The following is a 19,762-nucleotide window of genomic DNA, read 5'->3' on the forward strand; positions in this document are numbered from 1 at the left end:
TTTTCTGTGAGATTGGAGGAAAAAAATACAAAACCAAAAAGTGGATTCACAGTGCCACTGGCCCTACTGGGAAAAGGGATTAAGCCAAAATGCCATTGGCCTCCATAAATTTCACTCTGACCAGAGTACCGTGGTGAACAACCAGAAACTGACATTTAAGAAGCAGTACTTGGAGTTCCCACTGTGGCTCAGTGGTTAACAATCCTTACTAATGTCCATGACGACTTGGGTTGGATCCCTGGCCTTGCCCAGTGGGTTAAGGATCTGCAATTGGCATGAGCTGTGGTGTGGGTATATATATATCTGCAGTATATATGTTGCAGATGCGGCACGGATCTGGCATTGCTGTTGTATAGGCCAGCAGCTGCAGCTGCAATTAGTCCTCTAGCCTAGGAACTTCCATATGCTGCAGATGCAGCTCTAAAAAATAAAAAATAAATAAAAATTAAAAAAGACATAAAAAGCAGTACTTAATGTACTGTCCAAATGGGATAATCAGAACCCTTGCCAGAATGTTCAGATTTTTGAAAACCGTGAAACATTTCTGACAGATATTAGAGAAGACCCGAGTAAATGGGACGTACACTGTGTGCATTAATTGGAAGGCTCAGTGCAGTGAAGATGCCACTTATCTCACTGGCAGTATCCTAGAGCTTTAAACATGCACCTGATGTGTGACCCAGCTGTTCCACCCCAGCCACGAGAAATAGAGCATAAGTCCACACAAAAACTTGCACATGAATAATCACAGTAATTTCTTTGTAACAGCCCCAAACTGGAAACAACCCACGTATCCATCAAAGGGTGACTAGCTAGATAAAATTGGTATATACGTGTAATGAATATGACTCATGCTACAATGTGAACGCATCTCAAAATAATTATTCTGAATAGAGGGAAAAAGCAGACAAATGGGACATATACAATTCCACTTACATAAAATTCCAGAAACTGTTACCTCACCTGTAGTGACAGACAGTCAACCAGTGGTTTCCTGATGAGAGCGCTTATGGGGATGCGTGGGAAGGAGGCCTTGCAGAGGGACGGGGACACTTGATTACGTCACAGACTCTCCAGTTTAGGGAATTATACCTCAGTAGGGTTGTTTCATGCGAGGGGGGCCGGGGGGGCGGAGAGAGAAAGATGACGCTGAACTCTAAGCAGGAGCCAGTGTCAGGAGCCGTGATTCTAAGAGGAAAGCAGGAAAGAAGCATTCTAGGAGGAGACAAATACAAAGCTGGGGAGAGCGGGGTGTGTTGGCAAAACCAGAACGAGACTCATTTGGGCTGGTTTCGGAAGCAAAGCCTGGGGCGATCCCGCTGGCTGCTGCGGCCGTGCGCGCGGCGGGTGGTGGAGGATGAAGGCCCGGTTCAGCTCCGGGGCGGTGGCGAAAGGCCGTGCGGCCCCGCCGAGGGTAAGCTGAGAAGGACCGGGAGCCCATTGGGCCTGAGTGCCTCTGGCTCCACTGGGGAAGATGGATTGCAAGGGGCACGCAGCGCTGCGGGCACTCGTGAGAGGCTGTGCTGCAGGACTGCAGGCTAACAGGCTCGTGGGCCGTGCCGAGCTGGTGAGGCGCAGATGGCACTAAGAGGACGGGTGTAGGTGGTGCTTAGGAGGGACCTTGAGCAGGACTCCGTCTGAGGACGGGCGCTGGGAGGAGGGGGATGTCAGGAACGACCTCCAGGTTTCTGACGTGCGCGGGTGTCTAACTCAGCGCCCTGTCGAGAGCGCTCAGCACTGAGAAGGCAAAGCCGAAGGGGGCCCCGGTTTCATGGGTACGGTTCTGACATTCACGTGGCGGCGCCCGACGGGCAGTTAGATGTTCTGAGCCAAAGCACAGCGCCAGTGGGGTCCTGCCAGGGAGCAGATGGAACATGCAGCTGGGGTTTTGAGGAGCCCAATGAAGAAATGGGGTCCGGGGTAAGTCAGCCCACACAGGATGCTGGGAAAACCCAGACTCTCGGCCGTCGGAAGCTGTTACCAGCCTTCAACCTGAGAGGTTCAAGGAGAGAACGAATATGCCACCTTGAGAGTCAGGCGGGGCCTGGACCTGTTGGCAAAGGAGCATCTTCCGGAGCCGTGATTGGAAGTAACCCAACCATGGACAGAAAGCCGGAGGCGGGGGCAGTGGGAGAAATACACGCGTCACCCGTCTGTCTGTCGCTTTCCTGGCCACAGGGCCGCCGAAGAACAAGAGCACCGGGGGCGCATGGCGGAGGCCAGATGCCGGGGACAGGGGACAGGTAGCCGCCGAGAGCAGGGGGCGTGAGTGAACACGGGAGGCGAGTGAGGAAAAACACACAAATATTTGGGCAACAGCGGAAAGAAGGTCCCGAACCCGGGGGGAGGATCCTGTCATTTAGAGGAGGACAAGGAGACCCAGAGCGGTGTGGGGTGCAGTGAGCACGCAGATGGGGGACGAAGCGCCAGGCTCGGACCGAGAGCCTTTCAGGGAGAAAGTCGTCGGCGTGTCTGATGATCCCGAGGGATCTTGTTGGACAGGTGTTTCATTCCGGCTTTGTTTTGTTTTGATCTTTTATTTTTTGGCTACTTGGCATTTTAAGCCCGTTTTTATGTTTAGACATTTTTATTTTTCCTCTTTTCGGAGGCTTGGTGGGAGGCGCCTCCTACTGCAGACCCTCCGCACACGTCCTCCTAGAAACAGGGTGCAGGCCCCTGGCCCAGGCTTAGCTGAGCAGTCATAGTCACCTGCCCTCCCAGTGGGGAGTTGGTGATGCACAGAAGCGGGGACCGTGGGGGCTCTCTTCTGGGGGCACCAACAGTCACGTGAGTCGCACTCCATCTACAGGGATGACCGGTGGCATGTCCAGCACTTGGCTGGATTCCCAGACAGTGTTCTCGTTCTGCCTGCCTGCCGTTAATTCTACCCACTTTCCAAACCTGATTTTCTGCATTTATCTGTGATTACATGAGCTACTCAATGTCTTTTCAGTGTTTTGTGTAACTGGTTTCTGGTGTTTGCAAATAAGGACCCTGACTAATTCTGAAACCGAATAAGGTAAAATTGTAACCACGGTGTTTTAGTGTGTGGAGGTCACTGGTAACGTTAACAAATAACCACGCGATTTGATTAGTGGGGCAGAAGCAGGACTGGGGTGTGCCTGAGAAATGAGTGGACAGTGAGAAAGTCTCGATACTCAGACACTTCAGTGGAGGAGTTTGGCTCTGAGGGAGCAAGGAGGGCGATGACTAGAGAAGGAACTAGCATTAAGGTGGAAAGTTCTGTTTCAGTGAGGGAACCTTGAGCACATCGAGATGCGAGACGGCCTGGTAGACGGTGGGCTTAATGAAAGAGGAGAGTCCACGGAGGAACAGGTCAGGGTTCTTTCTCCACTTACTAGCAAATCTCCTTCTAATTGGGCATCAGTAAAAACAAACAAACAAACAAAAAAACGGTTCAGAGCCACAGATCCCTTTATATGTGTGGCCCGTAGAAAAAGTTCATGATGAATTTCATGAAGAACAAATTGAATGGAGTAGAACACCGCCGAGGAGCCGAATCCGGCTGCAGCGCCCTTCCAGCCACGAAGCTGAGGGATCTGTGCTATTTTCATTTATGAGCAATTAGGGATCAGAGCATTACTCATCTTTTCCTACTTTTTAGCATTTTCGAAGAATCTTATAAGAAAACTTACATTCATGCTTGCAATATCAGGATGGGATACCGAAGCATTTTGTAACCATTGCAATAAAAACAAAATAACTTTCCCTCAGTTACCCAAGTTTAACCCCAAGGTTTACACATGAGTATGTGTAACACATGCTGCTCCATAGAGAAAATTTGACTTGAAATTAGAATGATAATACTTTATAAGAAACTAGTCTGTTTAATGAAATTAGGCGCAACGGCTAAACCGGTCACTAAGAAAAGGGATTTCTAAGATAATTATTTTTGAAACCTACTACGGTAATAGAAAAACTACTTAAGAGAAAGTAATACAATGTCTAAGTACTCGTGAATTCCCCGGAATATTTTCAACAAAGGATAAAGAAGGACATCTTTCCTTTTTTTTTTTTTTTTTTTAATTTTTAAATCGTGGTACCATGGTGTTTTTTGGTTACCTCTAAATACTGCTGGATTTTTCCACTGAGAAAAATATTTATTCTGGGATTTCTAGCATTATGCAACTGCCTGATTTTCCTAAACAATGTTCTTTCTTTTTTGGACATGGCCAAGGAGTTAAAGAATTCCTGGCATATTCACCCCGCAGTTTCAATGTTTTTTCAAGGTCATATGACTACAGCTGAAGAGTAGTTTGGGGGAGGCTCACAGATGACTGTGTGCTTTTCCTTCCATATAAATGAGGGTTTTGAGACTGGTCATCTTAGCACATCTGTGGTAAATGAGTCTACCATGCTGTTTTCATTGAGTTGTACTTCTGTATAAGTACGATGCCTCAATCATTTATAAAAAAGGAAAACAACCTTTCCCTGCAAAGGTCATAAATCCATTTGTCATCAAAGTGAAGCTCACCAGGCTCTTTATTTTTTGTTACTGCAACTAATAAAATTGGTTATTGGAAAAGAGGGGAAGAAGCACAATTGCAACTTGACAAGGCCTTTCAGTCTTGATTTTGCCCTTTAGCAGGCGAACGCAGGCTGTGTTGTCTAAACGAGATGCTTGTCCTAAAAGAACATTGAAAGTTTTGCGTTTTCCACTTGCGGGTTGTGTCCAGTGTGAAAAGGAAAAACACACTCGATCAGCCTATTCATAATCCAAGCGCAGAGAAGCAGGACAACCACAGAAGCTTCTGTAGGAACGGCAGCAGCCAAGGCACCTCTGGGCTGTGTGTTCTCTAGTCTGTGAACTGGTTACCCCAAAGAAACTTCTAAGAAGGTAGGCTTCTTTTTTCACAGTAAGAAACAAACGAGCCCTGGCCAGATCTGCATTCAGCGAATCCTGTCAGCTCTGGTTGATTATCCAGTCACAGCTTATCCCGAGGGCTGCTTTCCCCCTACTCCACCCTGCTGCTCATTAGGAACTCTTCCAAGGCAGACACAACTCCGCCTGTGTGGCCGCTTATGAGCAGCAAAACTTATTAGCAGAAGGATTGCTACAGGATGTAACTTTCCTAGTTGACTCTTGAGTGACTCCTGATCCGATGAGGTTCACACTCTGTGAATATTGTTCCTTATGATGTGGCCTCTGGTCACATCCCAGTCTTAGACTCTCCCTTTCTCCTCACGTGTGCTGTGCATTTTAGTCTAACAATTACTGAGCAATTATTAAATACTTTCATATGCCAGGCACTCGTCCAGGTGCTGAATATCTCTGAGGTTGTTTAATTCTCCCCCAAGCCCCATGAAGTAGGTACAGCTATTATCTCTAGTTCACAGGGAAGGAAGCTGAGGCTCAGAGAGGTAAGTACCTCGCCTGAGGTCACACAGGTAACAGTAGAGCCAGAACTCGGAATCACAGAATCTAGACTCAGAGCCCACACCTTTGACCACTGTGCTACTCCCCCTCAAGCGTCCTGCTTTCCTAGTCGTGGCCCGGTTCTGCGTATTTCCCCACTTCCATGCCTTTGTACAAGCAATTCATTCCCTTTGCTGGGAAGACTCCGCCGTCTTTTGCTCTAAGTTCAGGAGGAACGACTTCTTGGTCTTTCGGGACCTCGCTGGCTGTTAGGCGCTCCGCCTCGTGCGCTCCAGTCCAAGCCGAGGCGCCTGCTCTGAGCCGCTGCACGCTCTGTGCACCCGCTCGGTCGGAGCCTCGGTCCTGCGGGCGCGCATCACGATCCAAGAGTCCGTCAGCTTCTGCAGAACCGGGGTGGTTTTATTGGTCTTTGCAGCCCTGGCAGCTAGCGCAGTGTCAGGCTCCGTCAGAAGCAGCTCAGTAGATATTTGAGGAATAAGTGGCCTTCCCATAACAGCTATAATTTGGAGACCTGAGTTTAGAATTAAGATGTGTTCGCTACTTAACATCTTAAGAGTCATGTATAAAATGAGTATAATACCGCCTAATTTGTGTCGTTTGTATGCAAATCGAATGAGGCACCTGAAGCGCTTAGTAGGCCACACGCAGTTTCTGAGTTAGTCTTTCATCCTAAGCAGCACTCATGGCTATAGGCGAACACTCAGTAAACAAATGGTAGTTTAGTGCTTAATACCGTTACTAACCAGCCTTGGCTCTGCTCGCCCGTGTGCAGGAAAGCCAGTCTGACACTGAGCTGCTGTGAAGCAGAGGGCATCAGCTCCGTTGGGCGCCGCAGGAGGCCCGGCCACCTAGTGCCTAAAGTCCGGGCTTCCCGGCGGGTCGGCGGAGCCTCGTAAGGACGAGGTGAGGGAGGGGCCCACAGAGCACGTGACCTGTTCAAAGTCAGGCTCTGATTGGCTGCCAGGGTCACAGGGCCCCAGGCACGTGACCAGCTCAGACTCAGGCTCTGATTGGCTGCCAGGGTCACAGGGCCCCTGGCACGTGACCAGCTCGGGCTCTTGGCGCTGGTGGGTCCTGGGCTGTGGCCTCTCGTCACAGGTAGTTACTGCCTCCCACTTGGTGGGGTTTGCATCTGAAAAACAGCAGGACACGCGTATCAGATACTCTAACCGGGTGCCTCAGAGGGCGACTAAGGCCAAGGACGCAGAGGGACAGCCCGGCGGTGGCGGGGGCAGGAGGATGGCGGCGAACACGGTGGACAAGGAACCGCCCTCGTGGAACGTACCGGGAAGGGCAAGACGTTACTGACCTTTGACCATTTTTCACCTTAAAAATCACAATGTAGTATTAATCTATTGGGTTGTGGTCTATAAACAAATCAAGTCTAAATTGTGGCAAGTGCTGTGAAAGAAAGGAAGCTCAGTGGAAAATGGATTAGAGGTGGAGGAGCCTAGAGGGGCCTCGCTGAAAAAGCCTACGTTTGAGCTGAGAACAGAAGGTAAGACTGAGCCGTGTAATTAAAGGAGGAGAAAAGAACTTGCATGCGAGGGTCCCAAAATGAGGTCCTGCAGTCACGAAAAAGGCTGCGTGTCTAAAGGATTATCAGAGAGCAAGTAGGAGACTGGGGATATCGCTTTGTTGTTTTTGAAATAGAAGACAGACATTCATTTCTTCATAGTGGTGTGGCCTCGTCACGGTATGAGTCAAAGAACAGGTGAAATACCCGCCTCTCGTCCTGATGAATCCTGTGATTATAGATGGAGGCCTTGGTAAAGGAGATTTCACAGGATACACTGACTTTGTCCAGTCTTAGAGTGGCTTTTGAGACACTGTCCATTTTGCAAGAATAATGAACTATGAATAAATAACTTCCATGAAGTATTACAGTGTCAAAGTGCATGTATCCATCAAGGCCGGGCAAGAGTGAGTTGTGTTTGCTCTTGGGAATGGACCTAAGGCAAGCAAACCTGTTCTCGCTGCCTTAAGACTTGCCTCATCCCAACTCCAAGTTCCATAAGTTTAACATGTTTAGTGCGTCAAAGCTAAAGTTACTCCCAACTTCAGCATACAGCTCAGTCATCAATCTCATTTCTAACATGTGGCCACATGATTTGTGATTGTCCCTGAGGAGAATGTTATGAATGCTCTATTATCTATGTGTAATGTCACCTTGCGTATAATCATCTAATAATTTCTATCCCACATATTGGTAAAAAGCCAGTTCTTTCCTAGGAGGGATGTATTTAGTAAGCCAAATAAAATGAGAAATTCCGACCTAAAAAGCGTTTTTAGTTGTTTGGAGGATCGGAAGTGAAGTGTTAGTTTTATAACCCGGTGGCTCACTGGCTTTGAAAAACACAGAATTTATCTTGCCTAATAATGCAGAAAATTTTTTAGTTCATCGTATTTATTTTTTGTACTCTAGAAAGTAAATTAGTTTTAATGATTATTTTCTTATACATTAAGTAACTATATAAAAATCTGCTGGGAGCACAGAGGGCAGTGTGTGGCAGTACAGAAAGTAAAAAAAAAAACTGTTTTCCTAGTAATTTTCTTTTAAATAAAAACATCAACTAATTTGAAGTTCAGTGTCATTTTAAATTTATCAATCTGCTGTTGACAAATCAGTGTAATTAACATCAACAAATTATCACTTTATTCACAATAAATCTAAAGGTGTAGTACTCCTTTGCTGAACCTCTTTAAAGTCTGGGTTGAAGGTGTGGATTTCTGTTGTTTTATGTAACACATTCCATGTTCCTTCTTTTTTTCATGTATTTGTTTCAGGTCTCATGAGAGTAAGACAGCTACACCAAGGAGCCTGGGGCTCACAGACAGCATGACATTCTCTTTGGTGTGTTTCACTATTAAATGCACACTAGCCGTCATTACTCTAAAATCCGTCTGTGTCTCTCCTCTGACGTGTGCGGATAGCCCCACTTTCCTTACCAGGTCTTTCCAGCTTGTTCCAGATGAAGGCAGATTTTTACTTACACCACTCCTTCCTCTCCCACAGGGAAGTCAAAGTGAAAAGCAAGCTTCTTTTCTCCCCTTAACTGACTTCAGATTAAATAAAGTGACACAGCTATGTGTTTCTGATACATAGAAGACACTCAATAAACAGTCACTCTTGCCGTGGCTGATACCGTTCTTACTGATCCAAGTATTCATTTCCTTAGAAACTCAGCCTTAAGCAGCCACCAGCTTCCATTGTGTCAAAACTGACTCTTGCCTAAGAGTCAGGACCAGTTTCAGCAGAGACGCACCCTCCCTGAGGGTCACGGGTGTCCCTCTCTGTGAGCCACCTGCAGTCTTTTATTAACTTGCTATGACTCGGGCACACTGTTGATCGGTCTCGGCATCTCTGAACAAATTAATAATTCTGATTTTATTTACTTTTAAAATTTGCTCAGAATGACTTGGTTTTAGATAAATCATCTGGAAGACATTGGATGAGTGCCTAGGGATCAGCATCTGTTCCTCTTGAAAGCAGAAGACTCCTCCATCTGTGTCCTAGTGATGAGAAGTGTTTGTTCTCTGCTTGTCTGAAACAGCATTGCAACTTTGTACAGGACACTCTGCTCCCTCCTCAGATTTCCCTCTAAGAAACCCCTGTGAACAGAGACCGCCGGGCTGGGCGAAAGGCTGCTGGCCCTGCAGGAAGTGAAGGTTCGGGGTGCAGCTAATCCAAGGACTCTTTATCCTCCTCCCAAACCACGACTGCCCTCGGGAGTGTCCAGCAGGCTCTGAATGTCCTTTGTCCATATATCACCCGAAAGACACAGTTTTTATTTCTGTTGGAGGCTAACGACCTTAAAAATACCTGAAATGACAGGTGAAGTGAGCCGAGGGGGTGCTGGTTTAGAACTGCGGCTGCTGAGACTCCCCAAAATCGGTCAGGCCCTCTCTGAGGACATGGCAGCCACTGCTTCTGTGACACAGCCCAACGACGTCGGATGTGCTTGGTCTTGGAGACAACTCACTATTTTTTTTTTTAATTCTCTCACTGACGTGTATCTTGTCACCTTTCACCTCGCTCAGCCCTGGAGCTCCTTCTTCGGTCTGAAAAGCTGTTTTTCCCTTGCTAACACGTGCTTCCTTCCGTCCGCTGTTTCTGGCCGTTGGGGCCCCCGGTTCCTTCCGCCCTTTAACCTCTTTTTGTTACATCGAGGAGGACACGTCTGATCTGCCTTTGGCGGTGAGACGTGCCTCTCCCCAGTCCTTTAGAATCCTGGCCGTCGGTAACACTCACGGCTTCCTGACCGTTTCTGGAAGTCTGTCCCCAGCGTCGGGTGACGTGGGTAGATTCGATTTCATTTGTGTTGATGAGCTGGTGCAGTGGCAGCGTGGTCCGCCTGCCTCCACGGTTCTCATGGCTCATGTGCAAAGCACTGTACAGATGGGCCAGCCCAGAGATGTGGGCCCCAAAGGCTCAGCCCAGTTAAATCAAATCGGTGTAAAGTGCAGAGCGAGAAACGAGGGGCAGGAGCTGGCATCGGTTAATGCACCTGGGATACGGTGCTCGCGGCGGGGAAGGAGCCACCCCGAAGCCCAAGTCCACAGTGTGGATCCCAGGCTCTCTCGCCCTTTGCCTCCTCTCCTGTCTGCCTCCTCCCTTCCTCACCCCATCTCTAGCGTTGCCCTTGCGATGGTGCCTTACAAATTCAAGAGCCATTAATGCAGAGAAGTGGTGAAGAGACAAGGGTGGGCAGAGACTGGGACAAAAAAGATTGAACAGTCACGCAGGGAGCGTGAGCCTGTCCCCTGAAGGCCACTGCCTGTGAGCACGGGGCACAGTTCCTGGCACCCAGGGGTCCCCGACACAGTTTTATTCGCTGTTTGACCGAGGTTTGTGATCATGAAGAAAATCTCATTTAAAAAAGGTAATTTTTTAATAGATTGAGTTTTTTTTTTTACCGTCAGTAAGGAAATTAAAAGATATCTGATAATTTGGAGGAAATATTTTTAAAAAGAGGAAGACTGCTTTAGCATTAATTTCAAAATTGGCTTCACCCTTTAAATCATCCCATTTTCTGAACCAGGCCTCCCACAGAAATGACTCTGGCCTGTCTTGAGCCAGTCGTCTCTCCTACCACAGTTACAGCCTTAAGGCAGACAGCTTTCCCTGTGAGCCAGTTAACCCTACCTTCTTAGCAATTCCTTTTCTGATTCGTATCAAAGGTTGCTGCCCCAATTCAGAACCTCTAGTATGTATATCTCTTTTCTCATCTGTCATTTTTTTTTACATTTCTGCCTTTATTATAACTATTCCTATATTGCAGTGCCTTTCACTTAATTTTAAGCTTATTTATGCTTTGCATCCCCCCGGGCTCCCATGGTACCCTCCTTACACAGATGATATTCAACAAACACCGTTGAATGCTTGGAGCAATCCAGTTTCGAACCCCAGAAATCAACTCAGAGAGTAACGATCATTCCTGGAACAGGGGTCAGCAAAATTTTTCTATAAATGTAACTGTTTTTGAGTTTGCAAGAGGCAAAGTCAAGGGTGTTACTTAAGAACATAGGTAACAAGAAAAGTAAATTTTCACAAAATTTGTTAGAAATTTAAAATATATTAATTTAGGACAGTTTTTTTTGTGATACAAGCCTATTAATGAGAAAAATGGAATTCTTTTGCAAGGAGGATAACATTGAGCTTATTACAGTTTCATCAAAATTTCAATTGTTACCATGGACTAAAGGTGAGATTTGCATATTTTACGTATTTCGTCTTTGAAAATTCTTTTCACAGAGATCTGTGCTGCCAAATACTGCAGCTCATGAGCATGTGATTTTAATTGAGCATATTTATTGCTTGGAAGGAATTTATAAAATGCTGTTAGACTCTTCTCATGTTTGCCTTTTAGCGTGTTGTTACATTGTAGATTAATCATTTCCAGTTGAAGTTTAGGTAGAAATGCAATGAAACAATTAAATGAATTTTGAAATAAAGAAATTTCTTGTAACTAGGTCTGAAAAATGCTGCTGAAACTGAGCTAAGAAAATGCGCTCCCTGCAAATCCGTGTGGAGATGCCAGTCTCACTTCCTGTTTTAATTTCTGACAGCCGGGAAGTGTATAAAGCTGTTTGGCATTACTTGTGACTTTATCATAGTAGATGATTCACATGTGAGCATTGTTCTGCCTTGTCATTTTAGGTTGAATTCATAAATAAACAGTAAATGAGTCTGCAGCAAAATCTGAATTCTAGAGCTATTTATTAGTCAGTATTAGAGGTTGGTTCTTCTCATTAAAAAAAAAATACAAACCTTCAGTCTTAGTCTCAGAGGTCTCAATAAAGCTTCATTCCTGCTAAGCCATCTAACTAAAGCATGAGAAAATAAGAATATTTAGCTTCTACTTTAAAAAAAAATTCACAGAACCACTGAAGGTTAAATTTACAAGTCAGTGGAGTTCACACTTGGCACAGCTGGCTCAGTCACATACACACGAGATTCACGTGTTTTCTTCAGAGTACCAGGGAACATGCGTAGCTCTAAATACCTTCACGTTTTCATGAGATTTGTGAATTTGTCTAGTTAATCTTTTTCTAATCAATTTCTGTCAGTTTTAGCAGATTCCCCTTCTGGTTGTACTGCTTTAGCGCTTTACCTTATTTAAAATATTCTCACCTATGGCCATTCCATAAACTAGTCATACAGGCTCAGGCACTTCACACTCCGCTTTGATTCCTCAGGTAAGAACCTGGGTATATTACTGCCGTTACTCACGTCTATCGATTGTCAACAGGCAAGGAAAACCGCTTGCTTGAAAGCATTTGCCTTGTTTTTTAGTTGATGCTTCTCCATTGTCCTCAATATTTCAAGCAACTATTCTTGCCAAAAGGCTAACAAACGGGTTTATTTTTGCTGCATGATTTAATTAAGTCTGTCAATAAGCCATTTTCTTTGTTGGACTAACAAACGAACCACTCAGAAACTTAACTTTAGTTGCAACTTCATTTTCAAATATTTGTGAAGAATTTCTGTCGTGAGAGTCTCCGTTTGAAGTTTCCTCCTTTTTCTAACTGTCAAGCTTCTGTGCGGTAAGGATCCAGGGCAGGTGCCGGGTCCGAGAGGGCCGAGGCCTGTTGCAGTGTTTAGCACAACCACGGCATCGCTGCGCAGCAAAGCTGTGACATCGGGTTTGATCACAAATAACCCACATCCTGCTGAGCCTTAAAAATACAACATTCAAAATCCCCTTTCTCCTCTTTCCTTGTTTTGATACACACATATGTGCTGATAATAAGTAATAATCTCACAGTAAGTCCGCCTATGTTCCACTTGAAACACGGTCACGTTATAATCGCATCCCTTCAATGTGCAGCAGCAAAGCCACGGTGGGAGCAGTGGGCCCTTTCACAGACGCTGCCCCCGCCGAGGACCCTGCTTCACAGCCCGAGACGACCACCAAGGTCGTCCACGCATCAACACGGCTGTGCTCCCGCACAGCTTCACTTACAGATGCTGAAATCCTGATGCCATGTAATGTCCACGTCCTGAAATAGTCTTTTTTTTTTTTTGTCTTTTTGCCTTTTCTAGGGCCATTCCCGCGGCATGTGGAGATTCCCAGGCTAGGGGTCCAATCGCCACAGGAACTCCAGTATTCTTCTTTTAATGTTTTTCAAGGTTTGAAAATATAGTAACTGTTCTTAGCCCACCCAACTCTGCAAAAATAGGGAATAGACTGGATTTGACTTTGGGAAACATACCTTAGCAATTTTGTTTTAGGATTTGGCTTCGAGCAAATACTGTTTACTTACTTAACTTTATTCCCAATTAAGCGATTTGAAGTAAATTTTCTGGAATCATGTCTGATTGAAAAATAGAATATTCTTGGAATTCCTATCGTGGCGCAGTGGAAACGATCCGACTAGGAACCATGAGGCGGCAGGTTCGATCCCTGGCCTCGCTCCGTGGGTTAAGGATCCAGCGTTGCCGTGAGCTGTGGTGTAGGTCACAGACCCGGCTAGGATCTGGCATTGCTGTGGCTGTGGTGTAGGCCAGTGGCTACAGCTCTGATTAGACCCCTGGCCTGGGAACCTCCATATGCCACGGGTGCGGCCTTATAAAGACAAAAGACAAAAAAAAAAAAAAAAAAAAAGTGAAAAAATAGAATATTCTTTTTTATTGAGATATAACTGATAGAACATTATGTAAGTTTCAAGTACACAGTATAGTGCGTTGGCATTTGTATATAATGAGAAGTAGTGATCGTAAAAAGAACATGCTTCCTAGGACTACATTATTCCGTTCCGGGGGGGTCTCGCACACCAGCGTATAAAACCCGAAGACCACACGCATCACGCAGAGGTTACTTAGAAGCTACCGGTGGACTTCGTACCGCCTTGGTGTTTTTATTAGAAAAACCCAGACCGTTACATTCACTCTAAGAAGAGGTTTTAGGTGAGCCCAACATCATTGAAACATCTCCATGTCCTTGGGAAGGAAGACGGGCTGAGCCCGGACCGCGGGCGGTGGGGTCAACGCGGCTTTCACAGCGCCCGCCGTCTTCACTCGCTGAGCCTCTGGACGGCCGCTCGGGAGCTGCCTGGTCTTCACCTCCCATCTCTGCTCTTCAGGGCGAAGGAGGCAGCCCGGGAAGAGCGGGACCGGCTGGGTCTCCAGGTCCTCCAGGAGCCAGAGGGCCCACAGGCCCACCAGGAAGCCCCGGAGGCCAGGGCCCGCAGGTACGTCGTGTTGGTTCTGGAGGGTCTGCGGTGCGGACCGTGCTTCTGGGCCCTGGGTTGACTGGCTAGACCACAGGATGGTGAGATTAATATCTTCAGTACAGTTTGGCTGATACGAAAACCATGTTCATGAGAAAGGAACGTGCGCGGCCTTGACGTAAATAGCCGTCTCTTGTCACACCCATCTCATGGGGCGTGTAATTTGCCCAAACGCCGCATTAACCAAGGACCATGACGCTTTCAAAAATGTTCTTTGACCCATTTTTGCTCTTCTTCCCTCCCTGTTATCCACCGTCTCCTCCAAAACAGAAAAAATGCTGTGTACATCCAGTTCCGTGCTCTCTGATACACCCTCTGTTCTCTAAGGGTGAACCTGGCCAACCAATTCATAATCTGATGGGAGTAAGGATGGTTTCTTAAAGGACAGTGATTCAGCCTTTGCCTTCACCTTTGGTGCACGAGGTCATGTGTCGTCACATATCAGCAGGCTTTTCACAGAACCCTCTTAGAAATGTCTCAGTGCAATTGACCCAGACAACCAAGAGCTCAGTCCAGTAAATGATGCTATTTCCTAAAGGCCGGGACGGAGACGTTGGCACCAACGTCGTCATTAGCTGTTATTTTGACTCTCAGAGTTGTAAAGAATTTTGAGGTGTGCAGACCACTGTGGGTAAAACTGAAAACCGTGACCCAGAGCCTGCCTGTTTACAACACGAGCCTTTCTGTTGATGTTTTAGCACAAATATTCCTTTCCGCTGAAATGCAAGAGAGCCGAGCAAATGCCCAAACTAGGAAACGAAATGAGAAAGAGCCCTACCTTTTCCGTGTGAATCTACCAAAAAAAAAAAAAAAAAAAAAAAAGTGGGCCCAATTGTCGCTTTCCAAAGCTCGCTCTTTATCTCAGGACAGCAAAGGATAACTTGCTCATCTTAAAGCTCTTTGGTCAAAGTCTATCAAGCATCGTTTTTCATTAAACTCCACCCGATTCCCAAGTTTATTTTTTTTATTTTATTTTTAAAATTATTAAAGCTATTGCAACTTTCAAAAACAAAACAAAAATAAATTTTAAAAAGACTTGACTTTTAAAAATAAAATAATACGAATTAACTCTATCCTGAGTGAACTTGCAGAGGATAAAGAGGGTTCCTATCAAAGGAATCTTGGGAAATAGAAGATGGAAGTTTCTTAGGGATGCAACTGAAACGGTAGCATGGCAGAAGCCAGGGTTCACCATTCAAGAGATTGTGCTCTCCTTCTGGCATCAGATAGCTTGAATCGTCTCTGTTTGGTAAGGAAAGCGCAGCAGACTCATTCAGCTCCAACAAAGTACAGGGCCCCTCCCACACAGACCCCCCGCGTTCCACCCCCTCACCCTTCTCTCCGGGAGCCCAGCTCTCCTCCGCCTACTCGGCCTACTCGCAGCCTCCTCTTCTCTTTGCAGTCGTGACCACAGTCTCGAATTCTCCTGCCTGCTGCCCCGCTTTTGTTCATTGTATCGAATGGTCTGCTTGGAGAAGACGGTGGTGGAGGAGAGAGTGCGCACATTCTGACTTTGCCCGGGGCCTTGTATGAGGCCTGCGGATGGGCCAGTGCTGGGTTTCAAAAGCCAGTATGTCTGTCGGTTCTTAAGTCAAGACCGTCTTTCTTTTCTTTGTCCACAGGGTGAACGCGGGCTGCCTGGGCAACCTGGAAGTCCAGGTAATCGAGGGCACCAAGGAGCACAAGGCGGCCAAGGACCACGCGGCGAGCCTGGCGCGAAAGGGCAGACCGTATGTGCCAACTCGGAAATCCACCGAGCCTTTCCTCTGCAGACCAGCCTGGCATCGGCATCGCACGGTGACGGCTGTCCTGTCTGTTCCCTTTGCAGGGCGAACACGGCGCTCAAGGTCTGGCAGGCTTCCAAGGATTCCCAGGCCCCAAAGTAGGTTTCTGCACCTTCTGCTGGTCTTCCAGCCGTCCAGGAAAAAGGTGTTGCAGTGCCAATATCTGGTCTCTGACTCGAGCCTTTACGTTTGAATCCCCCAAATTTCACATGGTGGAGAGTTGCATGTTTGATATTTAAATAAGTACATGTTGAAACTTACATACCTATGTATTTTCCTAGCAATTTTATTGAATAATTTGCTTTTGTAGCCTATGAAAAATTTCAAATGTACAAGGCAATTGAAAGAGTAAACATGCATATACCCATTACCCAGATTCTACCACGAAGTTTTACTGTACTTGCTTTACTGGGTACCTTTGCCATCTCGCCTTCTCTCTTTTTTGGTGTATTTCACCACCTGGGCTATTTCTTTTTTTTTTTTTTTTTTTTTTTTTTTTTTTTTTTTTTTTTTTTTTTTTTTTTTTTTTAAGGCCTGCAGGTGCAGCATATGGAAGTTTCCAGACTAGGGGTAGAATCAGAGCTGCAGCTGCATCAACGCGGGATCCGAGCTGCGTCTGCACCTACATCATAGCTCAGAGTAGCACGGGATCCTTAACCTACTGAATGAGGCCAGGGATGGAACCTTCGTCCTCATGGATACTAGTCAGATTCATTTCCGCTGAGCCATGACGGAAATTCCATTTGGTGCATTTCAGAGTAAACTGTGGACCTCAGTACGGTCCCTCAAAGTACCGTAGCCTGTGTATCATTAACTAGTGCAATCACTTTTTAAGATCCAGTTCTCAATAGGCTGGTACAAGATCACTTCATTTGTACCCTGTTCCTATTTTGACTTTTTGTTTTGTGCTTTCAGGGTCCTGAGGGAGATGCCGGCGGTGTTGGAACACCAGGTCCTAAGGGCCCTTCTGGACAGAGAGTAAGTGGGAAGTCCTCCTTCCTCCCCAGGTTATTACGATTCTTTGCTGGCTGTAGGAACTGGGGTTAACAACTCTAAAATTAAAATATATCCAAAGTAATAACTTAATACGGTGGCTTTTAAGATAGAAGCTCACTGGAGCACAAGCAGGGGCTCTCAGCCTTTTTCAGTTCATTCGTTAGCTGAACGGAAGACTCCACAGACTACCCACACTTCCCGATTCTTTTTTTTTTAATTGAAATATAGTTGGTTGACAATGTTGTGCTAATTTCCCACTTCTTACTTTAAAAAAAATTGTGAATTACTGTGACTACTGGATGATGTATTTATTAACTCACACCAGGAGCAAAAACATAAGGCAGCTTCACATTCTAAGCATTAATGTAACCACAAGCTAGGGACCACCCCATGCGCCACCTGGGGGAGGCTTGTCTGTGCCCAGAGCACCACCTACCACACTTGGAAAACTGCCCAGAAGCTGAGTTTCCTCTGCTCAGGGGTAGTGCGCCCAGGGAGGGCTGAGGAGCTAGCTGTGGAGATGGAAAGATCGGGGCTCTGAAGGACCTGGGTTAGCTTTGTCGTGCCTGGAATTACAAACTGTGGAGAGGATGAATGGATTGAAAAGTCACCAGCAACTGCTGGTTCCTGTTCGTGTGTGCTGCTGGCTGGCTTTGTTTCGCTTTGCTTTTTACGAGCCACACCCTCCTCATGGATGAGATGAGCGATCAAACCAAGGGGAGGACAAGCTGTGGAACGTCAGGTAGGGTTGAGGCGATAGTGGTGCCTGTGTGCTGAGCTGCCGCCCTGGGCGCGGGGAGGGCAGAGAGGAAGGAGTGCAGTTCAGGTGCAGGACGGACCGGGGAAGCACTTTACGATCGAAAAGCACTGTCTTGTGCAATATTGAAGAAAAAGGTGAATTTGTGAAACCATACCCCCTTCCTGACTCTCACAGTAAATTATTTTCCATGATACCCAGAGCAGTATTTCAAGGGAAATGTTTATTTAGAGACCCCTCTCCATATTTCTTTAGGTGGGAGTTTATTAGTTGTTTTTATGATTTCTGAAGAAGCATGGAAAGCTGGTGCTTTTAGGTAAAGTCTAATTCTTGATTATCCACAGGTGGGTTATATACAGATAAGCTTCTCTGTAGTAAATAGTTTTTAAGCTTTTACTTAAGTTCCCCCATATTTATTCATTTTACTCATTCTAATTTTCTCAATTAAATCCTTTCTTGATTTTTGTCAAAGAGAAGTTGGCTGCCTGCCTCACCCGTGACCTGAGCAGAGTCACACTGAGCGCGGTGTCTCTAAGCCAGGACCGAGTCTGTACTACGTGGCAACTCTGCAGATGTTATCAGCTCTCCCAAGTAAAGCTGTGCTGACCAGCTCTCAGATACTAATTTCTGAGTGCAGGTGCTCCTTTATTCAATCATCACAGAGACAAGTGAGAACTCTTTAGGTTAATGTTAAGCAAAAGCCCCATCATGTACCAGTACTGAAGTTCAGTTCACACCCCTGTACCATTTAATCCTCATAAAAATCCTAAGAGAGATGCTATTATCCCCATTTTGCTGGTCAGGAAACTGAATGATCTCTGAAAGGTAATTTGCCTAAAGCCATATATGGCTAGCACTTAGAGGAGCCAGAATTTGCATCCATAGCCGATTGACTGAATACTATGCAAAAGCTTGCTTGCTAATTGCATAATTATAGAAGCAATAAATATGAAGTGGCCTAGTGCCTAGTTCTTGCTCAATAATCAATAAATATTTGATAGTTAAATTAAATGAAGTAGGAAATATGGATTAATTCTATTCCATTTCAAAGAAAGATGTGTTTAGGTAGTTAACTGATAGACCATAGAATTAAAACCATAGAATCTCATCTTTTGGACACATTTAGATAAAAATAGACTTTTTTTTTCTCTTTCTGGAGTTCATGCATACCTGTACATTTTTTTTTGGAACAAATCATTATTTCAGAGAGTCATATCATGGTCAAATTTATTAGATTAAAGGCTTCTTGACTCTTTTTGTCAGGGATAAGCCAATCTAGATGATATATTTGATTAGGTTAAGAAGTCGGGTCTCTTGCTTGTGGATCTTGGACATGTGGGTACCAGATTTCAGATTATCATTTCATCTGCATGTGTGAAAGTACTTCCATTAGACTTACTTTACAGAGTACCGGGTAGTTTCTCTCCTGAGCCAACTTAGTATCATAGCGCTTTGTCAGTAGACTGAGTGGCATTATCCCCACCCAGCTGCTGGTGTTTTCTTACCTGGTCAGGAGCCGGACAGAGAGGAAGCCTGTCGGCATCTACGTCTACACAGTCCATGCCCCGTGTGAGCTGCAGAGACGGACATTCCCCGCCAGTGGTTGGCGGGAGCGGAGGTTGAGGGGGAAATAGCCAAAACAGGCATTTTGTGCTCATTAAAATTTAATGACAGGCTCTATCTTTAGTTTGGGAGGAACTGACCAGAGATCCAGTTTATTCAGGGTTGTCTTTATAAGCAAATGACAGCTTACACTTTCCAAACTGTTTTCGCACTGAATTCTCACAGTTGCCCTGTGAAGTAGGCATTCTTATTTTCCAGAGAATGAAATCGGAAGTGCTGTTGGTCACAACTCACACCCTCTGGTTCTTTCCCCAGAGACCCCTCACTTCCAGCTGCACGTCGCTCAAATAGCTTCTCCTTCAAAGAAACTTACATTGTTTCCCATGACTCTACCTAGTCTTTTTGAACATAAAGTAATTGCTTTTGTTTTTCCATGACACACATGAAATGGCATCATCGGAGGTAGCAGCACCTACAAACAGTAGTGCTGATTTATCAGTGTGTTGCTATGCGGATGGATTGCTCCTGACG

The 19,762-nt window shown here is 45.8% G+C and overlaps 1 protein-coding gene across 1 annotated transcript in view; it reads left to right on the forward strand.

Annotated features, from left to right (window-relative positions):
- The window catches only part of COL24A1 (collagen type XXIV alpha 1 chain), a 331,418-nt gene that overhangs the window by 272,913 nt on the left and 38,743 nt on the right, over positions 1-19,762 (forward strand). The window contains 4 exon segments of the mRNA XM_021090341.1: positions 13,985-14,092; positions 15,754-15,861; positions 15,960-16,013; positions 16,831-16,893. Of these exon segments, the coding sequence (XP_020946000.1) occupies positions 13,985-14,092; positions 15,754-15,861; positions 15,960-16,013; positions 16,831-16,893 (333 nt within the window).

This window comes from Sus scrofa, chromosome 4 (genome assembly GCF_000003025.6).
Source record: "Sus scrofa isolate TJ Tabasco breed Duroc chromosome 4, Sscrofa11.1, whole genome shotgun sequence".
Lineage (NCBI taxonomy): Eukaryota > Metazoa > Chordata > Mammalia > Artiodactyla > Suidae > Sus > Sus scrofa.